At 38.3% G+C, this 27,859-nt stretch overlaps 3 protein-coding genes across 3 annotated transcripts in view; all 3 read right to left on the bottom strand.

Moving 5' to 3' along the window:
- Window positions 1–5,263: 5,263 nt before the first annotated feature.
- On the bottom strand, window positions 5,264–12,341 carry tmem236 (transmembrane protein 236). Its single transcript, XM_084913455.1, has 4 exons — window positions 10,028–12,341; window positions 9,357–9,429; window positions 8,392–8,515; window positions 5,264–6,246 (listed from the first exon to the last, which is right to left on the bottom strand). The coding sequence occupies exons 1-4, from the start codon at window positions 10,279–10,281 to the stop codon at window positions 5,618–5,620; spliced, it is 1,080 nt and encodes a 359-aa protein (XP_084769581.1). The 5' UTR covers window positions 10,282–12,341; the 3' UTR covers window positions 5,264–5,617.
- Window positions 12,342–12,431: 90 nt separating this feature from the next.
- On the bottom strand, window positions 12,432–24,454 carry stam (signal transducing adaptor molecule (SH3 domain and ITAM motif) 1). Its single transcript, XM_084913452.1, has 14 exons — window positions 24,066–24,454; window positions 21,297–21,381; window positions 21,057–21,132; window positions 20,766–20,861; window positions 20,494–20,640; window positions 19,732–19,822; window positions 19,262–19,457; window positions 18,836–18,930; window positions 18,022–18,110; window positions 17,760–17,847; window positions 17,550–17,604; window positions 17,272–17,425; window positions 16,898–17,019; window positions 12,432–16,403 (listed from the first exon to the last, which is right to left on the bottom strand). The coding sequence occupies exons 1-14, from the start codon at window positions 24,103–24,105 to the stop codon at window positions 16,172–16,174; spliced, it is 1,566 nt and encodes a 521-aa protein (XP_084769578.1). The 5' UTR covers window positions 24,106–24,454; the 3' UTR covers window positions 12,432–16,171.
- A 1,431-nt stretch (window positions 24,455–25,885) lies between these two features.
- The window catches only part of colec12 (collectin sub-family member 12), a 37,681-nt gene continuing 35,707 nt past the window's right edge, over window positions 25,886–27,859 (bottom strand). Inside the window, exons 8-10 of the mRNA XM_084913450.1 lie at window positions 27,705–27,814; window positions 27,477–27,619; window positions 25,886–26,837 (exon numbers count right to left, since the gene is read on the bottom strand). Coding sequence (XP_084769576.1) covers window positions 26,818–26,837; window positions 27,477–27,619; window positions 27,705–27,814 — 273 coding nt within the window. The 3' untranslated portion in view covers window positions 25,886–26,817. The remainder of the gene's footprint in view (window positions 26,838–27,476; window positions 27,620–27,704; window positions 27,815–27,859) is intronic.

The raw sequence follows: 27,859 nt of genomic DNA, 5'->3' as shown, positions 1-27,859 counted from the left end.
GGATGGCACCTATACTAGCTGGAGCCTATATTACTGGGTAAGAGGCAGGGTACAAACTGGACACGTCACCAGTCTATCACACCCTCACACCTTTTGATACTTTAGGCTCACCAGTTAACCTGATATGTATGGTTCTGGACACTGGATTAAGAACCCACAGGCACAGAGAAACTGTATAGACCTGTGGAGTCAAAGTAACTGTGATTCATCCTCTAAATGCATCTATAAAATTAAATTAAACATCATTAAAAATCATAAATGAATACGTCTTTACATTGTACAACCAAAAAAAATCACCTTTTTAGAGGCAGTATGAAAAAAAACTTTCCATGTATACTATCTTGACCACATATTTCTTCGAGCAGAAGATTATTTCCTCCTATTATAAGGAAATTGGACTTTCAAGCCAGACAAAACTACTTAACAAAAACTATTTTCACTGTGCTGAATATGAATTTTAAAATGCCAGAATTAATGCAAAGCCTCTCTCTCAGCAGGCTTGATGGGTTAATTTGATGGCAGATAAATAAATAAATAAATGAAAGCCTGCCTCAGAGAACTCTCCATCCATGAATGTGGATCTTAGTCTCTTATTGTAAGGCTGTTGTGTTTTTGCTTTGATCATTTCGAGCATTTAACCAATGTCACAAGGGAAAGAAAAAGTGCTCTCCGTCCTGCCAACATGACGTATTGCAACATGGTCATAATCACTCGAGCTGCACTAATGCCTTCTTGCAGATTATAATATGAATCATTAAAGAGTAGGCTGATGGTGGCTATGGGGAAATTAAGGGAAGATAATTTTAGTTTCCATACCGGTAAATGAAAGCAGGCCAGCTATGGTCCCTCACTGTGAATCATAGCTGCTTGTCTATTGCCCTGTCATTTGTATATCATTAATAACACCTTCAACAAATCTTCTCTCTTAGTGTGGCAACAGATTTACAGCTCAGATTTATCAGCAGCAATTCAGCTGAATCCATTCATTTCTTCCTTTCTTCGCTTGAGAATAGTTGCTGGTTTGAAAATTCCCTTAAACAATTAGTCCTGCAGCCCCGGCTCATGCATCAGAGGAACAAAGATCAAATGCACCATGGGTATAATTCTGTCAGGTTTGTCCTGGTGGAGGACTGCCGATTACAGTAAACACCAACAACAGCTCTCTGTTGTGTCACAACAACAGATACACACAGAAACATGCACACATGCATATCAAGGTTCCAGTCCACTGAGTTATACAGCCATAGAACCACATAAACTACCGCTATGCCTTCATGCTGTAAACAAAAGAAGAGGGGAAATGCTAATTTGTGACTTCCAAGGACAGAAGAGGCAGCACATAAAATCCAAGACTTTTCAACTTTAGTTTTTTTGCATTTTTTCCACACTTAATTGTTTCAGATCATCAAATACATTTTAATGTTATCCAAAGACTTGAGTAAATACAAAATGCATTTTTTAAAATCAGAATTTCATTTATTAATGAAAAAAGCTATCCCCACTTCCACTGTTAAATGTACTAGCCACACCCAGGCCTGATAGCTGCCAGATCACTTAAATAGACCCAGAAGGACGGCCTTGCCTGCCTTGCCTCAGTTAAGGTCAGAGTTCATGATTCAATATATAAGAAAAAGGATGAACAAAAATGGCATCCATAGACAGAGGTGGGAAGTAACAAAGTGCAAATGCTTCCTTACCGTACTTAAGCACAATTTCCAGGTATCTGTACTCTACTTGAGTACTTTTTTACTTTTACCTCCTACATTTTTAAACAAATATCTGTATTTTCTACTCCTTACATTTTTAAAACAGGCTTGTTTCTTTTGCTTTAACGCATTTGGGTCGAGTTATTATTCCGTCACTGCGAGCCTCCAAACATCAAACCAAGACTAAACAGAAACACATGAAAGGCAATCCTGTTCATTTCTTTATCACCAGAGGATGGTGCATAGTCGGAGGCTAAAAGAGGAATGGGGGGGGTTGTTTTTGCCACAACACCAGAATTATTGCAGGTGTCTGTACGTTGCGGTAATTCAGCATCTAGCTAGTCCTGACTTTTTTAAAGGGAGTGACTCTTTTAAGTGGCAGGTAATTTCAAATGTAACGTTTCTATCAGCTCAACAACCATCAGCAAACACACAAACTGTTTGTGTGCAGCTTGTTACACAGTGTGTTGCTAGCTAAAGGTCCAGCTGCTGTATTTCACAGGGAAAGAAAAGAAAGAGCTTCACTCAGAGATGGAGAAAGATAAGAAAGAGGACAGAAAGAGGAAGAAGAAAGGTTAGATTTAAAGGTAAGGATGCTCAGTGAGATTTGATAAACTTGGAAATTTAAAGCTTACGTGTAAGTCCTCGTGCTTTTAAATGTTTAAATGTTTTTTTTTCATATTGTGAAACATGCTGCAAATCAAACTGAAGTAGACTAACTGCTACTTAAAGGTTGTATTAAAATCCTCTGTAGGTTAGTGCAGGATAAACACATTAGTTTGCTCCACTGTGATAAATTTAAAGTAAAGAATAGTGTGTGAGTGGTGCACAGTGGCTGTGGTTTCATTGTCAGAGTTAGGTTACATGAAGTGTAGCAGAGATTCATTTGAATTTTAGCCCATGATGCTAAGATCCACTCCAGTATAATTAGTATGGATGCTGATTAAACATCCACAGTATTGTTCTTCTACTTTTCACCTTCAGTACATTTTTTTGTACGCTATCTCCTTTAACACTGTTCAACTTAGAAAAAACATTCAACCACCATTAGATTCCTCTTCTTTTAGACATGTGTGCTTGTATTTTTCTCATTCTTAACTTATTTATTTTTTTAAATTATTCAACTTTATTCAACAAAAATTTACAGTGTATTTCAATGGGAGAATCTTCAAATTCTCATTCAACTTACTCCTCTTTCAACTCCTACTACTTCCACATACATTGACCGACAGACACCATTCAAACTGTAAAATGAAGCCAAGACATTGAACTATTCAGGTTGTATTTATCTTTTTAATATCTTTTATACTTTTTCTTCAGTTCCAGTCACCGTTTCTGAGTTTATAATGGGTGTGTATGGGACGCAATGTTGGAGGTTAGAGTGAGACAGCTCAACTGCTTGAGTGGGAGCAGGGGAAAAATTGATCTTAAAATTTTCTATTTAAACTGCTGCTGTGTCCACAGTGTTTGGTGTACAGCCATCGTTTTACTCTCAAAACGTAGCCATTGTTGTTCCCTTTCATCCAATGTTATTGTTATTGTAATGGATGTTATGGTTCTTTCATAAATGCCACCAATGCACAGCCTCCTCCATGGAACTCTTCCATAGAGTCCAGTGATATTATTTTCTCATTATGCTAATATAGCAACTAGGTTCAGTTAGCTTTGCACAAAAATAGAAACATCCTCGAAAGAGCTCATTTTTACTTTCTTACTCTGAGTACATTTTAGAGCTGGTACTTTTTTACTTGAGTAAATAAGTTGAATCAGTACTTTAACTTTTACTGGAGTGTTTTTTAACAGCAGTATTTATACTTCTATTTAAGTACAGAAGTACTTTGCCAACTCTGTGCATAGGAGAGTTCCAAGGAGAAAACTGTTGCTGACTAAAAAGAACACAAAGGCTTGTGTAACATTTGCCAAGAACCATATTGATGATTCCCAAAACTTATGGTAAAATATTCTTTGGCCCTTTTTGAATTCAAAGCTGTTTTAGATAACGCTTCAAATAAGTGTGCAAATAATTACCCACAGGCATATTGAAATGGCTGCCAAGTGGCAAGACGTTCTTCAGGAGGAAGTTAATCTGTGTGGTCTGTGTGGATATTTCTGCCAGATGAGGATAATAGCTGTAGCCTAGAAGGACTCATCAAAGATTTTGTGGACCATGAAAATGATTATCACATGCTGTGATCTCCACAATTATTAAATCCCAACCCAATCAAACGCTCAAACAATGTTTAGAAGCACAGCATATCTTTTGGAAGAATGGTGTTTATCTTTTTGGAAGCTTGTGATAGCCCAGATACTTGTTAAGATGTTTTACTTTTTGCCTTTAACAAACTAACCATCTGTTTATGAGAATTTTTGATTGGCTGCCCTGTGGCACTAATTATATGACCATTACTGCCACACAATTTCTTGAGACAAATTCCCAAAGACTGAGCAGTAAGCCACTCCATCTGAACAAACAAGATATTTTATAAAGGATGTCCAGGTGAGTATGCTGTATAATGAAACTGTACTTATTGAGCAAAGACAAAGCATCAGCTCTTAAATCACAAGTTTAATTACCTTGTCTGAAGTCATCATGCTTATCACCTACTTGACACACCCAGAAAGTTTACCGAACAGTTATTTATTTCTAAGTTAACTTGCCTTCATTTGTTTATGTCCATCCATGTTCTGTTTATGTCCATCCATGTTCTTGCAATCTAATTCTGGGTTGTGAGGGGAGCTGGAGAATATCTCAGTTGTAGCAGGGCCAGATACACCTGGACAAGTCACCAATCTGTCGCAGGGCTAACACCATACAGACAGTCAGTCATGCCCATGTTCACACCAGTAGTCACTTTAGGATCACCAATTAACCAGCTATAAAACCAGCTCCTAGTTTAAATTTGGGAGATAAACACTCTCTTAAGCTTATGCTTAAAAATGTCATTATAGTTAGAGCTGGACTGAACCAATAGGCTTGGGCAGCTTGGGGGCTTCCCATGATGAACTTCTTTACTTGTCTATTTTAACTCTATTTTCACTTCTATACACCACTACTGTATTTAATGATTAGCAGTTATTAGACTCTGGTGCTCTCGCCATAGTTTGCTTTTTGTCCTGTTTCACTTTGCTCTCTTCTCTTTCTCCTCACCTCCAACCAGGCAGATGGCCGCCCCGCCCTGAGCCTGGTTCTGCTGGAGGTTTCTTCCTGTTAAAAGGGAGTTTTATCTTCCCACTGTCGCCAAGTCCTTGTTCATAAGGGGTCATATATTTGTTGGGGGGTTTTCTATAATATTGGTCTTTACTTTACAATATAAAGTACCTTGGGTTGACTGTTTTGGGAATTGGGACTATATAAGTAAAGGTGAATTGAACTGAATCTCTTTGGGCCTCACAATGAAAATTACACTTTGAATTCACTTCAGAATCATGTGTACTTCATCTGAGATAGCGCATCAAACCACTGTCAATCCACCTAACTTTGTCTCCTTTAACAAATAAATAAAATCAGATTAGCTTTGAAGTATTTACAGAATATACACCAGTGTCAACATAAAGGATTGTTTTTCAAGGTTTTATTCAAAAGAAATGTAAACAAATTTAGAGTTAAAATACAAAACTAAGCAGATAAACATTTGCACCAATAAATATATTTTAATCAAGATGACAGTTGGCTTACTTTATACACCCATCTGTACACCTGTTTTTTAAACAAAATTCGGAATGATTTTTGCACTTTGGTTTGAATGTCCTTTTAATGCATTAAAAGCCAGAAAAATTCAAACATGCTGCTCACCATCATCAGCACCAGCATCTTGTTGATTTGGTGCTGCTCTCCACACATGAAGACCAACTGTCGAAATACTCACAGTCCAAGTGGCTTTTTCATCAACAACAGAATGTGCCACTCCTCCTCAAAACAGGCTGTGATGTCTAAAAATTTTCAGCCTGGTCAGAAATGTGAAATAGATAAAAGCTAGGCTTACCAGGACATTTTTCAATGGGTATAAGAAGGGTGTTACAAAGCCAAACACAGCAATCAGAGCAACCCGCAAAACAAAGAAAGGGAAGTCCTGAAGAGCAAATCCAGCAGAAGACAACAAGGGGTTGTGAGGTGTGATAATCATACGAAGAGTAGACAGGAAGGCGAGGATGTAGGCTGGGAACACCCAGCCTGAGTAGAACACTGAGGGCAGTCCTGCCACTCTCACCATCTCCACAGTGTCAAACCAGAAAAGGAAACTATCCACAAATATTTCTGACCTTCCGTCCCTTTTCCACAGGATGCTCGGGCGACCCGAGTACGACAGAGGGCGTGAGGTTGAGGAGTACAAGTAGGCAGTGCTGGTGATTCGTGTTCTTGGTGGTGAGTTGGCAACATCGTGGAATCTGTTAGAGGGACTGCCATTTTTGGCCTCTGGTTGGCCTTGGGTCACACCGTTCTGGCCTTCTTCAGGATTCATCTGGCTTGATACGGTGGTCACTGGTTCCATGTGGGTGAGGACAGGGCCTGATATGTCAAAGTCTGAATCTAAGCTGTCTGCTATAAATGACAAAACCAAATTTTTCTGTATAAGTTAGGTTATCCGAAAGACTAGCTAATAACAAGAGAACTGGTCTTTTTTAAATCATTTTTTAAAAATATGAGAAGAAAAATCATCTTTAGCATAGGTAAGGACAATCATGTGATGGGGTAAGGTGGTTAGTGTTAGGGTTTACTGTAGACTGTAAGGTCCAGCTTCCATGAATCAGGCTTCTTACTGTACATTTAGCAGATACATGATTTGAATTTGGAGAATTTGTCATCTTGGTCAATGTTTTGTGCTCTTGTGTTCTCCAGCTGTTTAGGTGGGTTGTATTCAACTGGTTAGAAAATGCACAGGAAGTCTATGACCAAAGTCCCAAAAACTTGACTCTGTTCATCTGGATGTAGCGTTTTCAGTGGTAGAAACATTTTCAAGTATCACTCATTCAAGTGTTTCTTCTGTCTCAGCTGACTGCAGGTTTCCCCAACCTTATAAATCGAGTCAAGTCACTTGGTGATGAAACATTTCTCCCACTGAAAATGCTATGTCTAGATAAACAGAATCAGGCACTGACGCAATGTAGCAGTGGTACAGGGATGTATTAGGGAGAGCTGGAAAATTTTGCTAGCTTACTAAACAGCTAAATTAGGAAGGGTGTGTTTATTATCATCCTCTTTGGCTCTTGGCGAAGGCGGTCACACTTTTTCTCCTCTCCTCTCCCCCTTATCTTGCCTGCTTAGCCTCTTGTATCCTTGTCTAGTCTCGTGTATTTTTGTATTACTTTTCCCTGGAACACTCTCTCACAGTCTGTTCTCTAAAACCTAAAGAGGAATTATGGATTTGATCAACTGGTCCCTGAATGCAATTGACACCCTTTTCTCAACGAGAAGTCTGGGCTCGGGTGAGCCTGAGTGTTGAAGATATCTACCTATTCGGAACCATGATAACAGGGTTCTTGCTGATCGGAGCTGGCTTGGCCCTGACTTATCGAAGATTAAAGAAAGTGGAATCGGCTGGTCAAAACCCCACAAGGCTGCCCGCTGGGATTGAATCGATGGGATGAGTGGTGAGTTCTCAAAATGGGCTCATTGAGCGCAGCACGGATAAGATCTTGGAGAAGCTTACGGCTGCCGTGATGACACTCAGAATAAGACCTCTGAGCGTAAGTTTGATAACATCATGGAGAAGCTCACGGCTCTCCAACAGGAGATTGAGAGACCAGTGTCGGACTGTTAGAACAGCTTTGAAATTCACATGAGTTGTTCGCACTAAAGTAAAAACCACCATCACTTCATGCGGCTACCACTTCGGCGCCAGCTGTGATCTCAAGGCTGGAGCTGAACAAAAACACCCTGATAACAGACTGTGCTTAGACTGTTCGCCCTATCCTACGCAAGGCCACCTGGGTTGGCTGGAAGACTGTTTACTTAACCTAGCAGGGCGAAGGACACTGTCTCAGCTGAACTCTGGACACACACACACACACACTGATACACACTCATCCCCCCTCCCTTTCCAAACGCCTTCGATGCTTGTCCCCTCCCGGGGAAGATGGCGGTCGACTGGACCAGCGCAGACATGCTGCAGGACCGGATGCGCTGTCTACACCGGCTCTCTCTTACCCTTTACCCGCCCCTGTTGCTTGTCTTGTGTTTCTATGGTGTATTGATAGTCATGTGCTTTTTGTGCTGAGGTGTTTTTTTCTGTTATCAAACTGTTCTCCCACTAGGAGCTCAGTCTGAGTTGAGTTTTTTTTTCTCCTCCTCTCACCTCATGTTATGTATTTTCGTTGTTTTTTTCCTATCAGCCTACCTCTCTGACATGTCTTCCCAATGTGATGTTTGTGTAAAGTTTGGTCAGAAGGTTCCTTTGTAAGTGCGCATGCGCCATTAGCGTGCTGCCTGCTGTAACCCTAATTTCCTTCGGGATTAATAAAGTATTCTGATTCTGATTTGAAATCTGATGTGAGTGAAGTGAGGGATTTCTCTGAACTAGCTTGCAGTCAGTGCTGCATTAATGAAATAACAAACCAATAAAATAAAGTGTTACAAATAAGCGCAAAGGGTCTATGGCTTCAGTTAAATAACCACTCCCACAGAAGATGAAATGTGACGCAAAAATATTCAATAATCATAAAAGATTTGGAAGAATTCAAGCCTTACATTTTCCCATGAGTTTGCAGGGTCGAATCCTCTCAATGATATCCACCCAGATGAGAAAGAAAAGCACCAGGGAAACTGGCAACTCAGAGAAACTGTCCAGTGTCTGTCCTCTGTCTACCTGCACCTGTGGTTTCACAATAATAGAAAATACTCATAAGTGGAACAAAGAATGAATAAGCAATGGTAAAGGATAAAGTGAGGGAAAAAAATTAAACTGACAGTCTTTGTAACATTTGTCTCCAATGAGAAAGAAGCGCCTGCATTCCAAGTTTTATGAACCCATTAGGATTTACTTCCCTATCCTTGCAGATTTACATCTTTATGCCCGTAAAATAAGAAACACTGGGTGAATAAATATGAGAAACATCTTTGTGCTTATTTATGTTCTTGTTGGAACAGCAATAAAATACTAAATGACACAGTGTAATGTAGGAATAAAAATTCTTTTCTTTTTAGGGTCGGGGATAGCATCAAACCTTAAGTTAATGGACAACCTGTTGTTTTCACTATAGGTTACTGAATAGCTCAGAGGGAGGGCAGTCTTGTGACTGGGGATCTATTTTCCCTGCCAAAGTCCTTCTCACAAATTCTTTGACAATATGGCAAAAACAATAGGTGTACAAACATGTAGTATTTACTTCATTACTATATTATTACCTAATAAAGAATACAATACAACTGTACAAGAGTACAACTTCTTGCTACCTGTAGATTGACATTGAATAAGCAAACCTCAAGAGATCATGGTGAGTCCGTGAGAAGGGATGCTTTTCTTTCTGTGTGGTGCAGTGTAGCATGTCGCTGTTCACTCAGTGAATAATTATAGTGTCTTAATACTGTGGCCTCTAATGGACTGTTTACAACAAATTCTGTATGCCTCTTCAAGGACCCTGTCAGAGCATGACTGAACAAAACATCAACAAGTGCTCCTCAGTGACAAGATCAATCAGTCTTGGTGACATTACCTTGGAGCTGGCTATTAGGATAGCAAAGCACGGTAATGTGCACAGGATGAGATATGCCAATGCTGTTGGTCTCCTGAAAAACACACAGCTTACATTTACATAATGATCATCCCATAATGAAGAGTAACTGTTCTTTTTTTAACAAGTGCATGAGTTTATATTTAGATTTTTAATTTGTGTTTGAAAAGACTTTGAAGTAGTCTTTCAGTTTTATGCAGCTTAATAATTCAACTCTATAACACAGCAGCTACACTCAATTACAGTTGTTATCTATGCTCACTTGGTTTATATTCCCTTTTGAGAGTAAGGGAAGACTTCATTTCTAAGACATAAATATACTTACATGAGCTAAAAGGTTGTATTATTAGGGGTAGCACTTAGTAGAGAAGAGTCATTAAACTAATAATTAATAGTTAAAATAGTTGATCCGTAATTTCAGTTGCAGTAAATACTACCAAATGATGAGCTGTAATACCAGACAATTTAAGACTGTAGCAGCAAATCACAGAACTGAACTAAAGTTTACTCAGTAAACTCGACTTTTCACATTTAAGATGCGATTTATTCTTTTATCTTTTTTTTTTTTTTAAAGGTTACACAGACTGGGTTTATGTTTACACACACAAAACGATAAGCTTGTCACTTATCACTTTCCAAAAGCCTCAACTCACCACTGCGTGACCTCTCTGATGAATCCCCGCTGCTTAATAGTCATATATCTGACAGGAGCCCACACCAGCAAGGTCACAGAGGTCACATAGGCGATAGCAGCCGCCACAACGAGCCAGTATGCTGTCTGATCCCGTCCTTTCACGTTGTATATGAGGCTGGCAAATCTCTCCATGATTACAAAGATGGGTACAATCAGTGCTGCAAACTGCAGCACCTCATACAGGATGAGCTTGACTTTCTTCCCCGAGGGCATGGTGTTGGATTACCAGTTGCTGATCTGAACTCAGAGCTTAAGACTTTAACAATCATCTCCTAAAAACGAGCCAGTGGAGACGCTGGACTCTGCACACTGACATTGCTTACACTGCACTGGAGGCTGTATTATTTTATTGCTGAGGTAATGAGGTGATCATGCTTGTCTTTTTTTTTTATGGGGGGTGACAAAGAAGAGATCTCCCATCCTATAATATCACAGGGGCAGATTACACCGAGCTATAATTGTGCACACCTTCCAAAAAGGAATAGTGACATTTGATTTTAAATGCCCATCGCAGGTGAATATGGAGAATTTTTAGGAATGTGTCATCCTGGATACTTGTGTAGTTTTGGAGAACCTCACTGCATTCCCTTATGTGAAGAGGAGATGTAGGTGGGATCCTAAAAGTGTTATCTTAAGATATTTGGTTGTTTGACCCATGTGTTGTTGTTTTTTTACAGTAATACACACATTGTTTGCAGATATAATTTTACAGTGAGTTGATGTTAAAATTTCAACCAGATAAACCTTTATAGTGAGCATAAACTATTCTTAGTAGTTTCCTACCGCAGTTACAATCACAGTGACATGCTGAAAGGCTACATGCAGCTTTGCTCAGACATGCTCACATCTCCACCTGGTGGCAAGAAGGAGAAGGATTTTCTAGGTTCTTGCTTTTCTCTAAAGAATGTGATATATGATATATATATGATATATAAAGCATTAACATTTGGAAAACCATGGATGGATGTGTGTGTGTGTGTGTGTGTGTGTGTGTGTGTGTGTGTGTGTGTGTGTGTGTGTGTGTGTGTGTGTGTGTGTGGCTGAAACGGAGGTATACCTTTCCATTGTTAAATTCCCAACCAGATAAAACTTAATTACTTCCTACTGCATTTAAAGAAGCCAGTTGTTGTGATTTGGCGCTGTATAAATAAACCTGAATTAAATTTAAAATCACAGTGACACGCTTACAGCCTTGCTTACACAAACACCAAACTCCACCTAGTGGCAAGGAAGAGGACATTTTTCTAGTTTCTTACTGAAATGAAATCAAACTATATAATCATTAAGTTTTTCCAAGTTTCTCAATCATGTAGGGCTGATTGTAGGAGGGGTTTGGGGGGAGCTTAAGGAGTTTAAAAGTTTGGCTGGCCTGTCTTTGACTGGTGAGTATGATATGAATATAATATCCTGGGTGCTTGTGTAATTTTGGGAGAACTTCCCTGCATTGTGTTATGTTAAAGGCAGAGGGCATGTAGGACATGTAAAATATTGTCTTACCTGTTGTAACAGATATGTCCATTATGTCTAATTTATATCAACCAAATAGGTATTTCTGCATGAGGAAAACTTAAGTCTCACAAACAGTAAACAATTAAACAAAATTGCTCAAAAACGTAATCATTAAAGCATCAATCATCACAGTATAAAAGCAAATCAGTTAAACGTCAGTGATATCTTCTGTCCAGTTAGAAAGCATAACGTGTTGTTTCTTTTTCAGATCTGGCACATCTGCTTAGCATGAACCTGCTCTCATCTGTGAAGAGAACAGGGTGTCAGTGGTAAACACCAGTCAAGCTGCATGATGCTGAGCTGTGAGCATTGACCTATATGACACCCTCATGGAGTCTTTCATAAACCTGTTTGAGGTCATTTTCTAGAACTCTGGCAGCGTTCTTTTTCACACAAACAAATACCGGTCCTGCTGCTGGGTTTACACCCCCTCTCCTTCCCTGTTAAGCTCTCTTTGCAGTAGCAGGTCCATTTCCTGGTATGTCTTCCACACTCTGGGAATTGCGCTGGGAGACACAGCAGTGCGCTGGGAGACTACCTGTGCAACCTGAACCAGCTGCAGCAAAACCAGAGAAAAATCAGTCAGCAGGGAGAGAGCAACAGTCTGCATCGACCATCTGCACAGTCTTTGCTGTTTTGGAGGGGTTGTTTGGTCGTTGCCTAATCACTGCACCTGTTGTCACACTGAGTCACACCAAAGCAGGTGGAACTGATTCATGGTGGTTTATACTTCTTAACATGACAGATGGATAATCCTTTAAATAACTCAGACTGTGTGTCATACTGTGATAATCAGGACTACCCTTACTTGTATAAATATATGAACACAATATCAAGCCAAGGGAAGTCATTAGTATTCTGTACATTTGGCCTGGTTTTATTGTGAATACCAATTAATAAGTATGGTTAAAAGAATACATACAAACAGCAGGGTACACCTTTAGACGGAACCTTTACAATAATGTTGCTTTAAAACTAAAAAAAAAAAAATGGCAGCATCTCAGTCCTGTACAAAACAAAAAAAATACATCAGGTTACAGTCCAACTCTGGGGGTGCAACAAGATGTGACATTTGGATGATACGTGACAATAAACTGGCTCCTATGGTCCCAGAACAGCTGCTACTTTGATATTTTTAACCCTCTTTGAACAAACAGATTAATTTTCCATTTCGCTCCTGATTTTAGTTGAAGGCAACAAAACAAAGAAACAAAAAATATTCCTCATCTTTCTAGCGCTCAATTAAGGAACTGGAGGTACAGAGCTTAAAACACGAGTCGGTTTGTAATCTTACAGTGGTGTCGAGAAGTAGGAAGTTTGAAACATAGTACCTCCTGAAAAACTTAAACGACACCAATTTGTTAGATCAACACACTAATTTCACCAGAAACTGAACAATTCTTAATAATTCCTTCATGTAACATCATTCGATGTCAAATACAACAGATAAATTAGTTTCCTTTTTTATAGTCCAGTCAGTTTTTGTAAACATGAACTCTTTCCCAAAGGCTTTGTCCGAGTAGAAGCAATATAAATTAGATAAATATGAAGAATAAGGTGAATACGGTAGGATATGAGGAGCAGACCTGTACATTTGATCTTGAATGACTTACATAGTGCTAACTGTTTAGCTTAGGGAGACTTTGGTAAAGAGCCGTTTACAAATCCTGACTCTGAATATTCAGAATCAGAGACACCTTCAGGTAGAATCTGTATTAGTGTTAACGGACAGGTTTGAAAAGCATGGAGGGGTTCAGTCAGCTTTTACATTATCATTTGAGCCTACAGTACATCAAGCATGTATCAAACACAGAGAGAAATGTCCATGTTCTTGTGTAAGCAATTAAATATACAACTAAGTTAGACAGAATATTACATATCCTGATCTATTCTCTGAATACATACATCCTTCACTGCTTCTCCATTTAAAATATCTTAACAATAATCAAAACATAAATTAAAACGTACTACAAAAAGAAAAAAATAAGCATTTATTTTTCCAACACTAACTAAAGAAATGCTTTAAAGACACTGGGGAGACACTGGGGCTCTCCCACTTAGTAGCCAAGTCTGTGGTGCGGGTTTGCTAACACAGCCCCTGATGGGTACAAAGCAAAGCCATCAAAAAAGATGCGTAACCGCCCGATTTAAAAGGAAAACTCTGCAGCATGAATTAAGCAGTCAGTCTTGTTTCTTTGAGGGGAAAAAAAACAATGCAAAAAGAATAGAAATAAAATATAAAATAATAGAAATATACCATTTTGTTTTCAGACACTTTTTCCCTGCAACCACTTTGTTCTCTTTGGCTCGACACCTTTCAACACATCTGGAAAATCCCAACTGCAGAGTTCACCTTTAAGGCTGAAAGAAACAGCCGGAGCTGTGCTAGCATACAGCGCCACCCATGAGGTCATCATGTGGCTTCACTACTAGTTCAGTACAGTATATACAAGAGTTATGTGCATGCTTCAGTTCCTCTACTTTCTTTTCTCTCCAAAAACAAAGTGGCTTCAGTTTTCAGTACTTCTAAAATTTGACAACATATACAGAATGTAAGAGTATCCTGATGTTTTCAGCAGACCAAAAGTCCTTTAATTAAAAAAAAGAAGAAGAAGAAGAAGAAGAAAAAAAGTTGAAACCCCTTTCTGAGACATGATTAGAACTATAGTTTGTTTAAGTGGGTGAGAAAGCTGTGGGACACTGTCATTTTATTTCTATGTCAGTGTGTGAATGAAGGAAAATGATCACGCACTACTACAGGATACGTGAACCAAGTAGTGCAGCTGTGTCTGTATGTGCATTCACTGCTGTATGCCAGCCTGTAGTGTGCATCGTGTGTGTGCAGTCTCAGTGTGTGTACTGAGGGTGGTGTGAAGCTGTGTGTTTGTGTGCATATATTTCACACTTGATCAAATAGTAATTGCATTTTGTAAATAGCTAGCTAGAAGTGGGAAACTGACATTTCTTCTTCTTATTTTTAAGTTGTTGTGTAAGAACTATTAAATTTAATAATACAGGAAAAAAAATAATATGCTGATGAAGTCGAGCTTCAGCATTAAATATTGGAAGAGAGAATCTAATATTTAAAGAGTATTTGCTTTGCTGAAAAACAACCCTTTTCTGCATACAAATTTAACTCCATATGAACTAAAAACAACTTCTTAGCACCAAATTTTTAGTTTTTCTTCTAGGAACTAATTGGAAAAAAATGTTTTGTAACCCAGTGTTGCCATAATTGTTCAATAGTCTGAAATAAATACAAAGCAATTAATGCCATAATGGTTTTGCACGTGACAAGAAAAAATTAGAATGTATGTATTGCTATCAAATCTAGATTTGAAGTGATCGGGCTTGAGAGATGGAAACTGAAAGCCGCTCCATACTTTTATATCTGAGTCGGCTAAAGACAGGACATCTGTGAAAATGTGGGAAAAAATAATAATACTAATAAAAATAAAAAAAACAACAGTGCCCACTTTGTGACTCAGTGTAGTGTGAGCTCTTTAAATAAATCCCCATGATCACTTCTTTACTGGTAAGAGAAGCAGAACTGTGTATTTAAAGCTGGAGTGTGGGACCTTTGCATAAAAATGAACGTCTGCTATAGTCAAGGCTATTAGCACCTGATAAAACTCTCTAAACTTTGCAGTTTATTGAAGTTTGAAATGTGAGATGTGTGGCGAAATAGCCAGAGCTAAACTTTGGGAGCTATGCAGTTGGAGTTGGGCTAGATGTATGGCAGATAGAAACTGAATCCTTAGTAGATTTACGCTTCTAATTTCTTTGAATACTCTGGATGAAAAAAAGAAAAGAGTTCACCAGTCAGATGAGAGACTAAGATCTAAAAAAGAAAGATGCGATCTTTCTGGCTATCTGAATAGTTGTTTAAAAAGAAAAGAAAGTTTATCCAACTATTTCTTTTCCTAAAATACATTGTTCCCTTATTTTACTAGCACCTGGTAGGATGTAGTGTCTACTACCACCAGAAGATGATGGGACTGCACCTAGAAACTGTTTGCAAGCCAAAAATCACATAACCAACAAAATCAAACAAAAACAGAAGAATAAAGACTCGTATCTAGTTGGCATCATAGAGCGTTTGGTATTGTGAGATTTGATGCTTGTATAAACAAGAGAAACACGGAAAGCCAACAACAATGAACACTCTCCAACTCCTTCAAAAAATAAATGGAAGTCCAGTGTAAACTCCGCCATATAAAAGTAGTATGTCAAACGTCTGCTAGACATACGCGCAGTCATTTGACAGCAGCATGAATCTTCAAATAACAGGTTAACGCTTTCCAGTGAAAATCAAATAATATTTTTGTTTAATTACTCTGACTGCCAGAGGGAGGAAATTAAAGTTCTGCACTGCAGCTTTGACTGTATATCGGCTGAATACAACAGAAAACATGCCAATGTTAGTTTACTCTGTTTAAATTGTGTTTTAATTGATCTGGTGTCAACTTATGCAATAAAAACACATTTTCAACTATAACTATTTGATCAGGTCTGTTTTTTTGTGAGTGTGTGTGTGTGTCTGTATGTAAGAGTGCATATGTGCCTGTGAGGATATCAGTGAGCTCCTGTGGCCCTATAACAATGCTTTCTCTGAGAAGGGGGCCTGTGGGACATCTGTGGAGGGTGCTATGCTCACGCCAGAGGCAGCGCTGTAGTTTGCGGTCTGCGTCATGCCTGCGGGAGTTGTGCATGGCGCTGGGCCAGGGTTGCTGGCTGGATTCTGGTAGGACTGAACATCTGCTGGTGCCATGCCGCCTGGAGCTGCAGTGTACACTGGCGGCTGGCCCATGTACATATGAATGTCACTGTGAAAAGAATGATGGGGAAAAAGTGAATATTATACTACAGCAAGAGGGAGATATTAACACTAGTAAGACCTCTGTCTGTTTAAGAACAGAACTGTTGTGGTGTGTAAGGAATTGCTCAATGGTGAGAAATTACTGCTTTCAATTCCAAGTACAGCAAATACTTTGATTTAAAATGTGGAAACTATGATTCAATTTCAATGAGGAAAAACCAGAAGTTGTTCAGGTATTTAAGAAGGCTTTGTCTATAACGCTGGAACAAGTGAAAGCCTGGTTCTGCAGCTGAGTAACAGCCTCTGATACCAGCGGAAAATTTACCATATGTAAAAATAACTTAAAGAATAAGTGAAACGTGAATGTAATTGAGCATTTAAATGTATTTGCCATTTTTCATCTCACATAAAAGAGAGGAGAGCAACAGCGGAAACTGATACTGATAATCTTAGTATTTGTACTGTGTGCTGTAGCAGGACCGTGGGTAACCTCAAACTCACCTGGGAGCTGGTTGACCAGGAATGGGAGTTCCAGGAGGAAGTTGCTCCATAGGAACGGTATAGCCTTGCACCCCAGCACTGCTCATGGCATATGAACCTGATGCAGGTTGACCAGGGTAGACCTGTGGTGACAAATATAAACACAAAGGAAATATTAATATTCAATCAGCTTTAAAGTCCTTGAAAGAATGACAACACCTCCTAATGTTGTCTGTGTAGATTCTCAATCATTCAGGATCATGGTAATCTATCTTTTCTTTCCAAGCGTCTTAGACTTCCCAGTGTTGGTACTTCCCTTTCCTTTTCACTTTCAGAATGTAGCTGCTTCGCAAATTTAAAAAAAAAAAAAGAGAAGAAGTTTGTATCGACTTCACCTGTTGTGCGGCGCTGGCAGGCTGCTGCATGTAATACTGTTGGCTCTGCAGCTTGGCATACATGGCATAGACGGGATCTTCATTCATCAGCTTGGCATATAAAGACAGCGCTTCCATCACCTTCACGTTCAGCTCTGACAGCTCCGAGTGCTTCCTGGTGATACAAACAATCAGCAATCCATATCTTGTCAAACACCTTCTGCATGTTACTTGCTTCTGCTGAGCTTACAATGTTCTGAATTTCTATGAATAAAGCACGCCACATCAACACAATGTACCTGTCAATATCCTCCAACTTCTGATCAATGAGGGGCCCCATTTGATTGCAGGCACCTGATGAAAAAATTGTTTAAATCTCTTTCTTTGGCTGACAGAAATCCACCTTTTCCAAAATGCAGCATGTGTACAATGTTATTAAATATTTTTCTTTCACTTTCATATATTCATATTTTGCATAAGAAATTAATAAATAAATGAATGAAAATTACCTTCAAGCTGTAATAATTCAACACTGTCAGACTGGTTGTCTGTTGGATCCGCACTTTGAATCATTTGCAGTAACTGGTCCATTTTGTCCTGAGAAGATGTGATAAGTATCGGATAGATGTGAGATCATTTCACAACTTAATCCAGAAGTAATAAAGTTTTTTATCTTATACTGGAAGAGATTTTTTTATTTACTGTAGCAACTTGTGACCTTAATAAATCTGAATGACCTGAGTAAGAAAGCGCACACAGCAGAGCACTCACCTCGTCTATGTACACTGGCTCCTGTTCGGGCTCTATGGTCTCTACCTGAATGTCCTCACTGAACTGTACTGTCTTTTTCTCCGTCTTCACTGTGGGTTTTCAAGCAGCCGTAGATGCAGCAGGAGAAAAACAACACAACAGTGGCAGTGGTCAGCAACGCGAACGTAAGAGATAAGAACAAACTAACTTGATCACCTGTAATGCTCTGATAGAAGCATGCAGCACAGGAACAGATATCAGATAAAAATAGAAGTTACGAGCTGATAAAAGTTTTTCTTTAACTTGAATTACAAGAAACGGTGGCACACAGCATGAAGGCAGTAGAAGTACAACAGCATGATGTACATACCCAGTATGCAAACCCACAGAATCAACAATATGACAAAGCCATACAATTAGCAAGCAATAACAACAAAGGTTATCTTAACCAACAAAAAGTGGATGTGATGAAAAAGCCAGAAAACTCCCAAGAATAAATTTTTAAGACTACACATTTCTGTGTAAACAATGAATTAAACAGAGCATCAAGATACCAACATATGAATATGAATGTTGCATTTCAGAGGGCTTTGTAATTATACCAGAAAAAGATTTGGTACATAAGAAAAGAGTATCAGCAGTAGAAAGTGCTGATCACACACTGCTTGAACTCCTTCCCAGAAATTTAGGCAGTGTTATTTTTTCAGTACCTATTTTGTGTCTCTTACTGCACTCTGCTCTCTGGATATCACACTCCCAGATCTATAAAGCAATGCTGCTAATGGACTAAATGGGCTACCAAAGAAACAGCAATGATTCAAGTGTGTGTACTCACTCATCTCAGGCTCTGCAGTGAGATCAGCAGTGACAAAGTTGGAGGGAAACAGCCCCACCCCTTGATATGTTTCCCCTTTCCACCAGTTTGGGTCACTGGGAGAAAGAAAACAAAAAGCCCATTCAATTATGAGAAAAATGTTGCCTTTAGTAACTGAATTTAATCCTTAATAATTTCATTGGCATTTTACAAAGTCATTTCCAGACCTCTTTAAAGGGGGTAAAAATACATAGATGTGATGTTTAAAACGTATTTTTCTTTTGAGTTCATGGATTCTGTGCTTTTCTAAAGAGCATTTCAAAAAGGCTTCAAAGAGAACAGCCATCAAATAAGAACGCAACATAGGCCCAGGAAATCTGCTCACTATTATATACTGAAAGTCCTGGTTTGTTGTGTGCTCTTGATTATATTTGTGTAAAAGTTCACCTATCGTCCAGGATAGTGATGATTTCTCCTGACTTAAAGGTGAGCTCATTGTCCTCTGCAGCCTCAAAATCGTAGATGGCACGGACTTTTCTGCCGTCAGACTTGTGTGAGGAGAGCAGGGTGGAGGTGTTTGGGTAAAGACTCGACATTGAGGTCTGCGGTTGCTGACGCTGCTCCTTCAAAGACAACTCGATAGCTGCACACAAGAGAGATAATAAGATAATCACAAGAGTGTGATTGTGTGTTTGCCCTTGAAAACCTTGTGGAACATCTGCAATTCATTAATCCACAATAACAGGGGGAGTTTTGCAAAGCCAATAAACAACAGTTAAAATGTGTTTAATGAACATGCTTCTAATGCATTTCTATGTGTGTCTGAATATTAAAAAGAGTCTTTATACAAGAGTCCTTTACAAAAACAAAATAAAAAATGGTCCAGTGCTCTGATTATCTGATAGAGTCCTCTTTACCTTTGGCCAAATCCTCCTCTTCTTTTTTGTTTGTTGATGTGGAGGGATCCTTTGCCACTAAAGCTGGGCTTGCTTTTGCTTGCTCAGCAGCCTGTGAAGACAATAATCATGTGCTTCACATAAATAATGACTTACACTCATGACTCAAAAGAATAAAAGAACGTGGATGGATTTTGAGCAAACCAAGAGAGATACTAGCATTACAAATAGAATGAGCCAGAACTTAAAATTCTGATCTTAACCACTAGCGCTGCAACGATTCGTCGGCATAATTGATGACATAGACTATAAAAACATGTCGACGTGGAATTTTAAAGGATTTGCCAGAAAACAAAGTTGAATGCAGACTGTCAAAGCGGAGCTTTTCCTTCCACAGCAGCACGACTGCAGTGCACCAGAATGTAAAACGTCAGCAATCTGGAGCTGTGACGTCAACTCTGAGTGGGTCAGTTTTAGAGAGTTAAGTTAGTGTGTCGCTTTGATACCTTGTTTATATTAATGTTTTTACAGTAATGTTTATGTTAGCTTACCTGTCGTAAGGTAAAGATGATGCTTGTTGAGCGAACATCATTTCAGTTTTGTTAGCTAATGAGTGAAATGCGATAGGAAACCATTAAACAGGAGTCGCTACACCGTCTCCTAGTTTTTGTTTTTCTCACATTAATATTAGCGTTTATTCTGAACAGTAAACGTTTTCCAACCTACGTCAGGTATGTATCCACTGCAATTGTGGGGTATAAACCACCATACTCATATACCAACCTGGGAGCCCACAGCAGGGAACGTGACACCCTGTTCCCGTAAATTCTTGATCATTGCTGAGATCAGACTGAGCTGCGGATCATTGCGGAAGTCTTCCGCCCACTCCACCATCAGGGCCTTCAGCTTCTCGCAGACTTTGGGGTGGCCCTGGAGAACACACATTAAAGCATTTTATGCCAACACGGATCAAAAGTGAACCTTTTTGAAGAAATCCCACATAGTTAATGTGGCTTATTTGGACAACACACAAGAAAGTGAAATTTACCACACACCTTGTTTAAGACATTACTGACTTCACTGGCAAACTCTCTGGAGCACACCTCCAAGTGGAAAATTTTCCCACAGTTTGAGACACAGGCACCGAGAAGCTGCGAAGACAAAGTGTACATCCTATTCATGAACCTCATGAAGTAAGTAAACAGCTGAAATACTTTTGACATACGTAATTTATCACTTATAAAAGAGTAAATGTGGTTACTTTATAAGCTTATAGCTTAGTGTCATTTAAGAAATAAGTTATCAAACATAAACAAAACATGGCTGTTTGTTAAGAGTCTGCTTACAGTCAGTGCCTGCATGGCTACGTGAGGGTCCTTGTGGTTCACTCTTCTCATTATAGAGCGAAGGCATTCTTTGGGCCTGGAACAGAACAGCACAACTCAAAGGTTTGAGAAGGTTAAGCTATATTAAGCTCTTCTTTTAAATTTCTTTAGACTTCCTTGAATATATATTCTAATGATCCAAAACTCAAAAATATAAAAGAAATGTGTTGGTATGCCTCAGAATGAGGAATGTTAACTGACCCAGTGCGTGACTGCCCTATCTTGTCACATATGTCCAGAATGAGGCCCCAGTCCTCAGCAGTGTTCATCTCACTGGTTGCTTTCTCTGCAGGAAAGAAGAACACCAACTGGCGTGAGAAGAAGTCTTTACAGCAAAAGCATATTTTTTCTGCATGACTGTATTTAGAGATGGGAAAGAAGAGACATGGGAATTCTGTAGAGGAGTAATAAAGTTACTGTAATCCTACAAAAAAAAAAGAATCACTGTTGTAAACGGTCCGTGAGAATCCTCTTTTCATGATCATGTTTGGTACTGAGAAATCAAAACAACAAGATTACTATGTTCCTCTACACATAAGCATAAACATGATGAGGTACAAAGGGCTGACAATATATGAGAAGCGCCCCATCAACACTACCGCACTACAGTGAACACAATCTAACAGCTCATGATCTGCGAAGACTTCACCTGAAGTTTATCTAAGGATCAGTGCATTTCAATCAGCAGTGGGTTCTATTTGCCACTTAAGAATTGTGTTTTTGGGGTTTTCCTTCCAAATGAAATGGTTAGTCTTGCATCTACTGTGTGTGTACTGTATTTGACTCCTCTGGTCTTGGAAGCAGCTTCATGTTTTACCAAGCACCACTTGTGCAATTTTGAGCAGATAAGGTGTTTAACAAGAACATTTTAGATTTAGATTAAACAGATGTTAAAATGCTTTGTCTGACAATATTTTAACATCTTCTTGAATGTTGTGCCAATAATATTTAGCCAATAATAAACATCAGCCAGTGGCATCACATAGCAATCAACAGCGCTGATATTTCAGGGTTGCAGTTGGGCTGGAGTCTATCCCAGCTGTCATAGAGCAAGAGTCTAAGTTAGCCCTGGACAGGTTCCCAGTCTATTACAGAGCTAAGTGTATTCCAAGTATAAACATAGGAATGGAAATAAGATGTGTAAATAGCTGACATTGCTTTCTAACATGAGTCATCAGTTGCTGTTATTGGGAAGTAGAAGTAATAATTGGGAAGTAATAAGTACATTAAAAAGTTTTTTTTTGCTTCTTTTGCTCTTGACAAAAGAAGCATTAGAAAAATATGTCTATATACCCTAAACAAGATTGGAAGTATTAGAGATGGACAGAAAGCCAAAATTCATTATCCTTGTTATGTGGCACCCAGTTTTATCTACCTGCCACGCCTGACTGTGTCCAAACCATAAAGAACCTCTTTGAATGTTTGGAAGATCTGGAATCACAGATGTAAAAAACAAAAACAAACCCTTAAACTAAAGAAAGAAACTAAGAAAAACTGAAGTTATTTTAATTCAGACCCTACATGGCTACACAACCATCCTCAGTGAGGCAGTTAGTCCTTTAACCAGACAATCTTTGTGTTTTTATGAGACATTCCGTGAATTTTAGCAATCAAAGGAATGTTGTGAAGGAGAGCTTTTACCAAGTGAAAACCACTGCTAGAGCCAGTTCTGTTATCCAAGCCTTTACCAAATCTCACCTGGTCTAATCCAATTCTCTGTATATAGGATTGCCCAATTCCACGCTTTCCAGTTGGTTCAAAACGCAGCTGATTGACTCTTGTACAAAGAAAAGATAGCTCATCGCTCCTGTTTTAGTTGAACTGCATTGGCTATCTGTGAAGTTTCAACTTGAACTTCTCTCAGTGCCCCTTACTTGACTAAAAGCTAAAGGCAACCAGGCAAATGTGGTTACTGCCCCTGGCTCTGGAATAATCTGCTTCCCCAAATAAGAACCTGATCAACAGCTGATGATTTAAATCGGCTCTAAAGATTTATTAACACTTGCTTTAATTAAGTCTGAGGTCCCTCATGGTTTGATCACACTCACTGCAAATGTCTTTTTTCCACCCGTTTTAGTTGACTAGTAATGCTTTTTATTCTTATTTCTGACGTTTTTTTCCACTTATTATTTTTCATTATGTTAACTGACTATGTGAGCCTGTAAAGCACTTTGGCTGCTGTCATGTCATACAAAACAGTATAGTGAAGTAACAGATGCTCACAACAGTAGTAAAAGCCAGGAACAGAAGAGCACGATCACTTAAAGGCTGGTTTGTTTTACCAAATCAGCATTTACTGCTGGGTTTGGGCTTGAGGCTGTGCAAGTGAACGGTGTTGTGTATTTTTCATCTATATGAAAACTACACACTCTACATGAAAATTAGGTGGCTAACCACTCGACAAAGATCAAAGAGACGACAGGAAATACAGCGATACTTTGTGGTTTCACATAGCTCCGCATCCTCTTTCACTTCCACTCACTGTGAGAGGTCAAGCACATAATTGTGGTTAGCTAACAGAAGATGGGATACATAAAGGTAGCCAGTGATATGGCTTGCTAACTCAATTCAGTGATCCGATGACAAGCTTGTGTCTCCGCCTTCATTAAGAGTTGGCCTGACTTAAATAATACACGTAATACATCTCGAGAATAACATCACCAGTTTAGTATGCTATCGCCAAACGGTCACTTGCTGTTTGCTAGCTAAATATACACATAGGATAGGGGAGCAAGCTAGCCATCTATGCTCCTCAAAAACAAGCAAAACAGACATCAAAATTAATATCATGGGCTTCAGGTTGTCAGTTTACACAACCTACAGTATGTACCAAACGTTACCCATATAACAATAATATAAATCCAGTGGCTAAGTGAAATGTTGCCCACAGCTGGAGAACACAAACAAAGCTGTTTGGTCACAGCTACTTAGCTAGCCTGCTAATAACAGCCTCCAGTTGTGATTACTCACCAACATCTTGGTCAAAGGGGTTGGTCGTGAAGAGAGGCATCGCTTGGTGTATAGACGACAACAGATTTCGCCTTTCCCAGATATTTTCTTTCCCTCTTTTTTCTTATTTCATACAATACAAATGCATAGTAACGACAACCTAATGGGTATCAAAGGTAGCTAACTGATTCTTTTCTACACAGTCACTCCTTCGCCAGACGGCAACAAGCAGGGCATTCTGGGTAATCGAAGGAGCCCTCACTGTATTTAATAAACGGTTATAAGCCTCTACAGTTTAACACTCCCTGTCAGACTACTGCTCATCCCTGTGTGCTGTCTGCAAACTAGAGAGAATGAATCATAAGTCACCAATTGTCCTTGGCATAGAAAAAAATAACATGTCATCGTCAGGTGATGTCGATCACGTGACAAAATGTGACTGTGAGGCTGTAGCGCGTGAAAATGAGTAACACATAAAGACTTTAATCTTGTAGTTAAGAGGATTTGTGTGGCGTAAGTGAAGCAATAAATGAGTAATTACTAATTTAAGTAATTAACAGTGGTCTAAACTAAACTACATTAACCAATATGTAATTCTAGCACAGATGACATTAACTGCTGGATGTCTACAAACCTTTTAAAATTGAACAGAGACAAGAAAGAAATATTTGAGATATTTATCCAGTTATATTACTGGATATATTACCAGTTTAAAGCAGCGGCATCCAGAATCCCTACACAGAAACAGAAACTTTATCAAAATACCCCAATATTGAAGTCTTCACTGGGTCCTGGTTCCACCCAGGATTACGTTTAAAATCTCTGTTAGTTCATACAACTCTCAGTGGTTTGCTCTTCAAGTACATCTCTGACTTGCTCAGTAAGACCAAGTGGACCTCTCTAGAGAGGTGCAAATGTTTTAACTATTCCCTGAGTTGGACCTAAATGCGCTGAGGGTGCTTTGCATCACTGTTGTCTTTTCCTTTGGACCAAGATGCCAAAAGTCAAGACACAACTGTGTCTATGTTAAAGTTCTGTTTAGTTGATAAGTAGTTGTTAATTGCTTTAGGACATTACCGAGATACTGTTTAAAAATGTTTTTATAATGTATGGAAAGCACACTGAGTTTAATTAAAAGTGTATATATGTGTATATATATGTATATATATATAAATAAAATTGGCACCAATATTAGCATATATATAATTCAAGTATAATTTTGAAAAAATTATACATTTTAAGAATTTTGTTAGTGCTTAGAACAAGTATATAATCTTTAAAAAGGTATTATTGTCAGCATTTATTATTTTATGCATTTTTCACTTTTTAGACAAAGCATACATATCAAAAAACAAACAAACAAACAAACCCCAAAACATACAAATCTACTTTAGTAAATCTGAAATTATCTATCTTTCGAAAGACTGAATATTACATTATATAAATCCATTATTTAGTCAATGTGTTGTAATTGTCAGTTTATAATATTAGCATGTTATTATTATATTATTAATACAATGGTATGTAGGTTTAGGCAGCATCAGTGATGTTCACACACTCTGTCTACAGTGTGTGAAATATGTAAGTTTAGCTGAAGTTTAGATTTTTTTGTAATATTTTGCTACTTTTTCTCAAAGTACTGATGCTATACTGTTATACACTCATTTTATTGAAGACAAAAATGCAAATAATACATAAATAGCAGATTAGCAGTAATATTTGAAATTTAAAGTCTCTATTTTCCTTCAGTTTTTATGTGTAAACACTTGGCATTTCATGCTAACCAGTCTGCATGTATTTACTGAAATATTTTATGGACAACAGTCAGTGATTCCACACAAATCTTTTCCCCATTTTATTGTGTTAAGCATTCTGACCTGATCCATCGGAATGTGGTGATTGAATGAACTCACAGATGAACCTTAAACTGGATTAAACATTGCTATTCAGTCCATAAGATCAACAACAAAAAAATTGATTATACAAATTATAATGTTTCACATATTGCATTTGGCATAATGAAGAAATCATCTGATAATGGATACATTACAAACCATGTGCATACGGATCATGTATATATCAGATTAAGATAATACTGGCAGGTCAAAGTCCAAGAAATACAGTCCTTTGTAAGGCAGCAACACTGCTCACATCAGCAATCAATTCTCCCCCATCCTCCAAAAAAAGCACTGAGAAAATTTACTCTACTTTTCTTTCTTTTTGTTAGGTTACAGGTATTTATTGGGCAATGATGACAAGTGGTTGCTCACCATGTTTGTGGGAACTTGCTTGTAAACAAATGATGATTCTATGATTCTGTGGAGTATTTTATCGGATACAAAGATTTCTACTTGAAGTATACTCTGACAGTTTAAATGTGTAAAGACTGAGTAACTGAACAAATTAAACAATATAAAATTAAGTTCCAACCAACTAATTGTCATTTGTAAAATATTATTTACAGATACACATGTACAACTGTGGCTGCATCAGCCTAAATAAATGAAGATACTCATGTTTTCTCAGTACAAAATCTAAATTAATACAACAGTGGAATGGCTCTGTGTTTGCTCTGCCTTTTGCACGGTACTATGTTGTAAAGTGCCTTTAAAGACAAATATAAGTCCAAGTGTCAGTGATGCTCCACTGGGCTGGCTTTATCAGAGTCCTCTAGTCACGTAGCGCTCCTCCGCATGGCCCTCATTATAGTGACGTCTTCAACCTCTTCACATTTCTCATGAAAGGAGACTGATCACTACTTCTTAGATGGATGCTATAAAACTGGAACTTTCACTGTGAAGAGAACAAAAAAAATACAACACATTTTGTATCTGTATCTCTGTGTGTGCACCCAAGATGTTGCATTTACAGTTATAGCTCTCACAGTGACATTTTGAGGTGTTATTGTATGAAAAAACAGCTATTAATGATGACTAAGCTCCACTTAGCAGGGGATGTTCACTGTTACAGTGCATCCGGAAAGTATTCACAGTGTTTTACTTGTTCCACATTTTGTTACAGCCTTATTACAAAATTCCAAAATATATTAAATTCTTTCTTTGTGTGTGTATATGTCTCTGTGTATATCTATATAACTATAAAATAAACTAGACTGTTTATTTTTCTTTTGAAAAACTTAATAAAATATATTAAGGTGGTCTTGAATCAGTCCAATTTGAACAGGGGATCATAATTACTGGATCTGTTTAGATAAACAAAACTGCATCAGTCTACAAAAGAACAGCGTAAATGAATGTAGTATAATTTTTTAAGATATTACACATTTGTGACACATTTTAAAAATATACATTTGGAGTTGAATAAACAAACTTGGTCGTCATATGGGCTTTGTTTCCAAAAACACAAATTAAGCAACTATGGAAATACACACAAATAGGAAATTTAAAAGTCCAATATGAAGAAGGTACTAACTGTCAGAGGCATGTTCACAGATGAAACCAATGCGGTCAGTGCAGTAAAAGTCATTCCAGTTGGCCTCATGGATAAGGCCAGCACAGTCCTCGCCGTCTTCGTGACCATGCTTCCAGTTATCAGGTTGGCCAGGCTTCCACTTCCTAAAAACATTCACAAAGACACTTGGTTACACTTTGTTAAAATTGTCCTGTACAGTTAAAATACATACACAAATTTGCAACTCACGTGAAAACTGGTATGGTTCCATCTACCCACTTCCAGACATTTTCCTCCTCTCTGTCACTCAGTCCAAGCCAGAAATATCCTTTTCCTGTGATGGCTTTTTTTACAAATTGCTAGAGGTAGAATAGAAAAGAAGACGTAACAAGAAAAAATGTTTA

This window comes from Perissodus microlepis, chromosome 18, assembly GCF_051167445.1.
Source record: "Perissodus microlepis isolate ML-2025 ecotype Zambia chromosome 18, ASM5116744v1, whole genome shotgun sequence".
Taxonomy (NCBI): domain Eukaryota; kingdom Metazoa; phylum Chordata; class Actinopteri; order Cichliformes; family Cichlidae; genus Perissodus; species Perissodus microlepis.
Note: the sequence above shows the minus strand (reverse complement) of the source record. Positions and strands in the feature narration are given on the sequence as shown.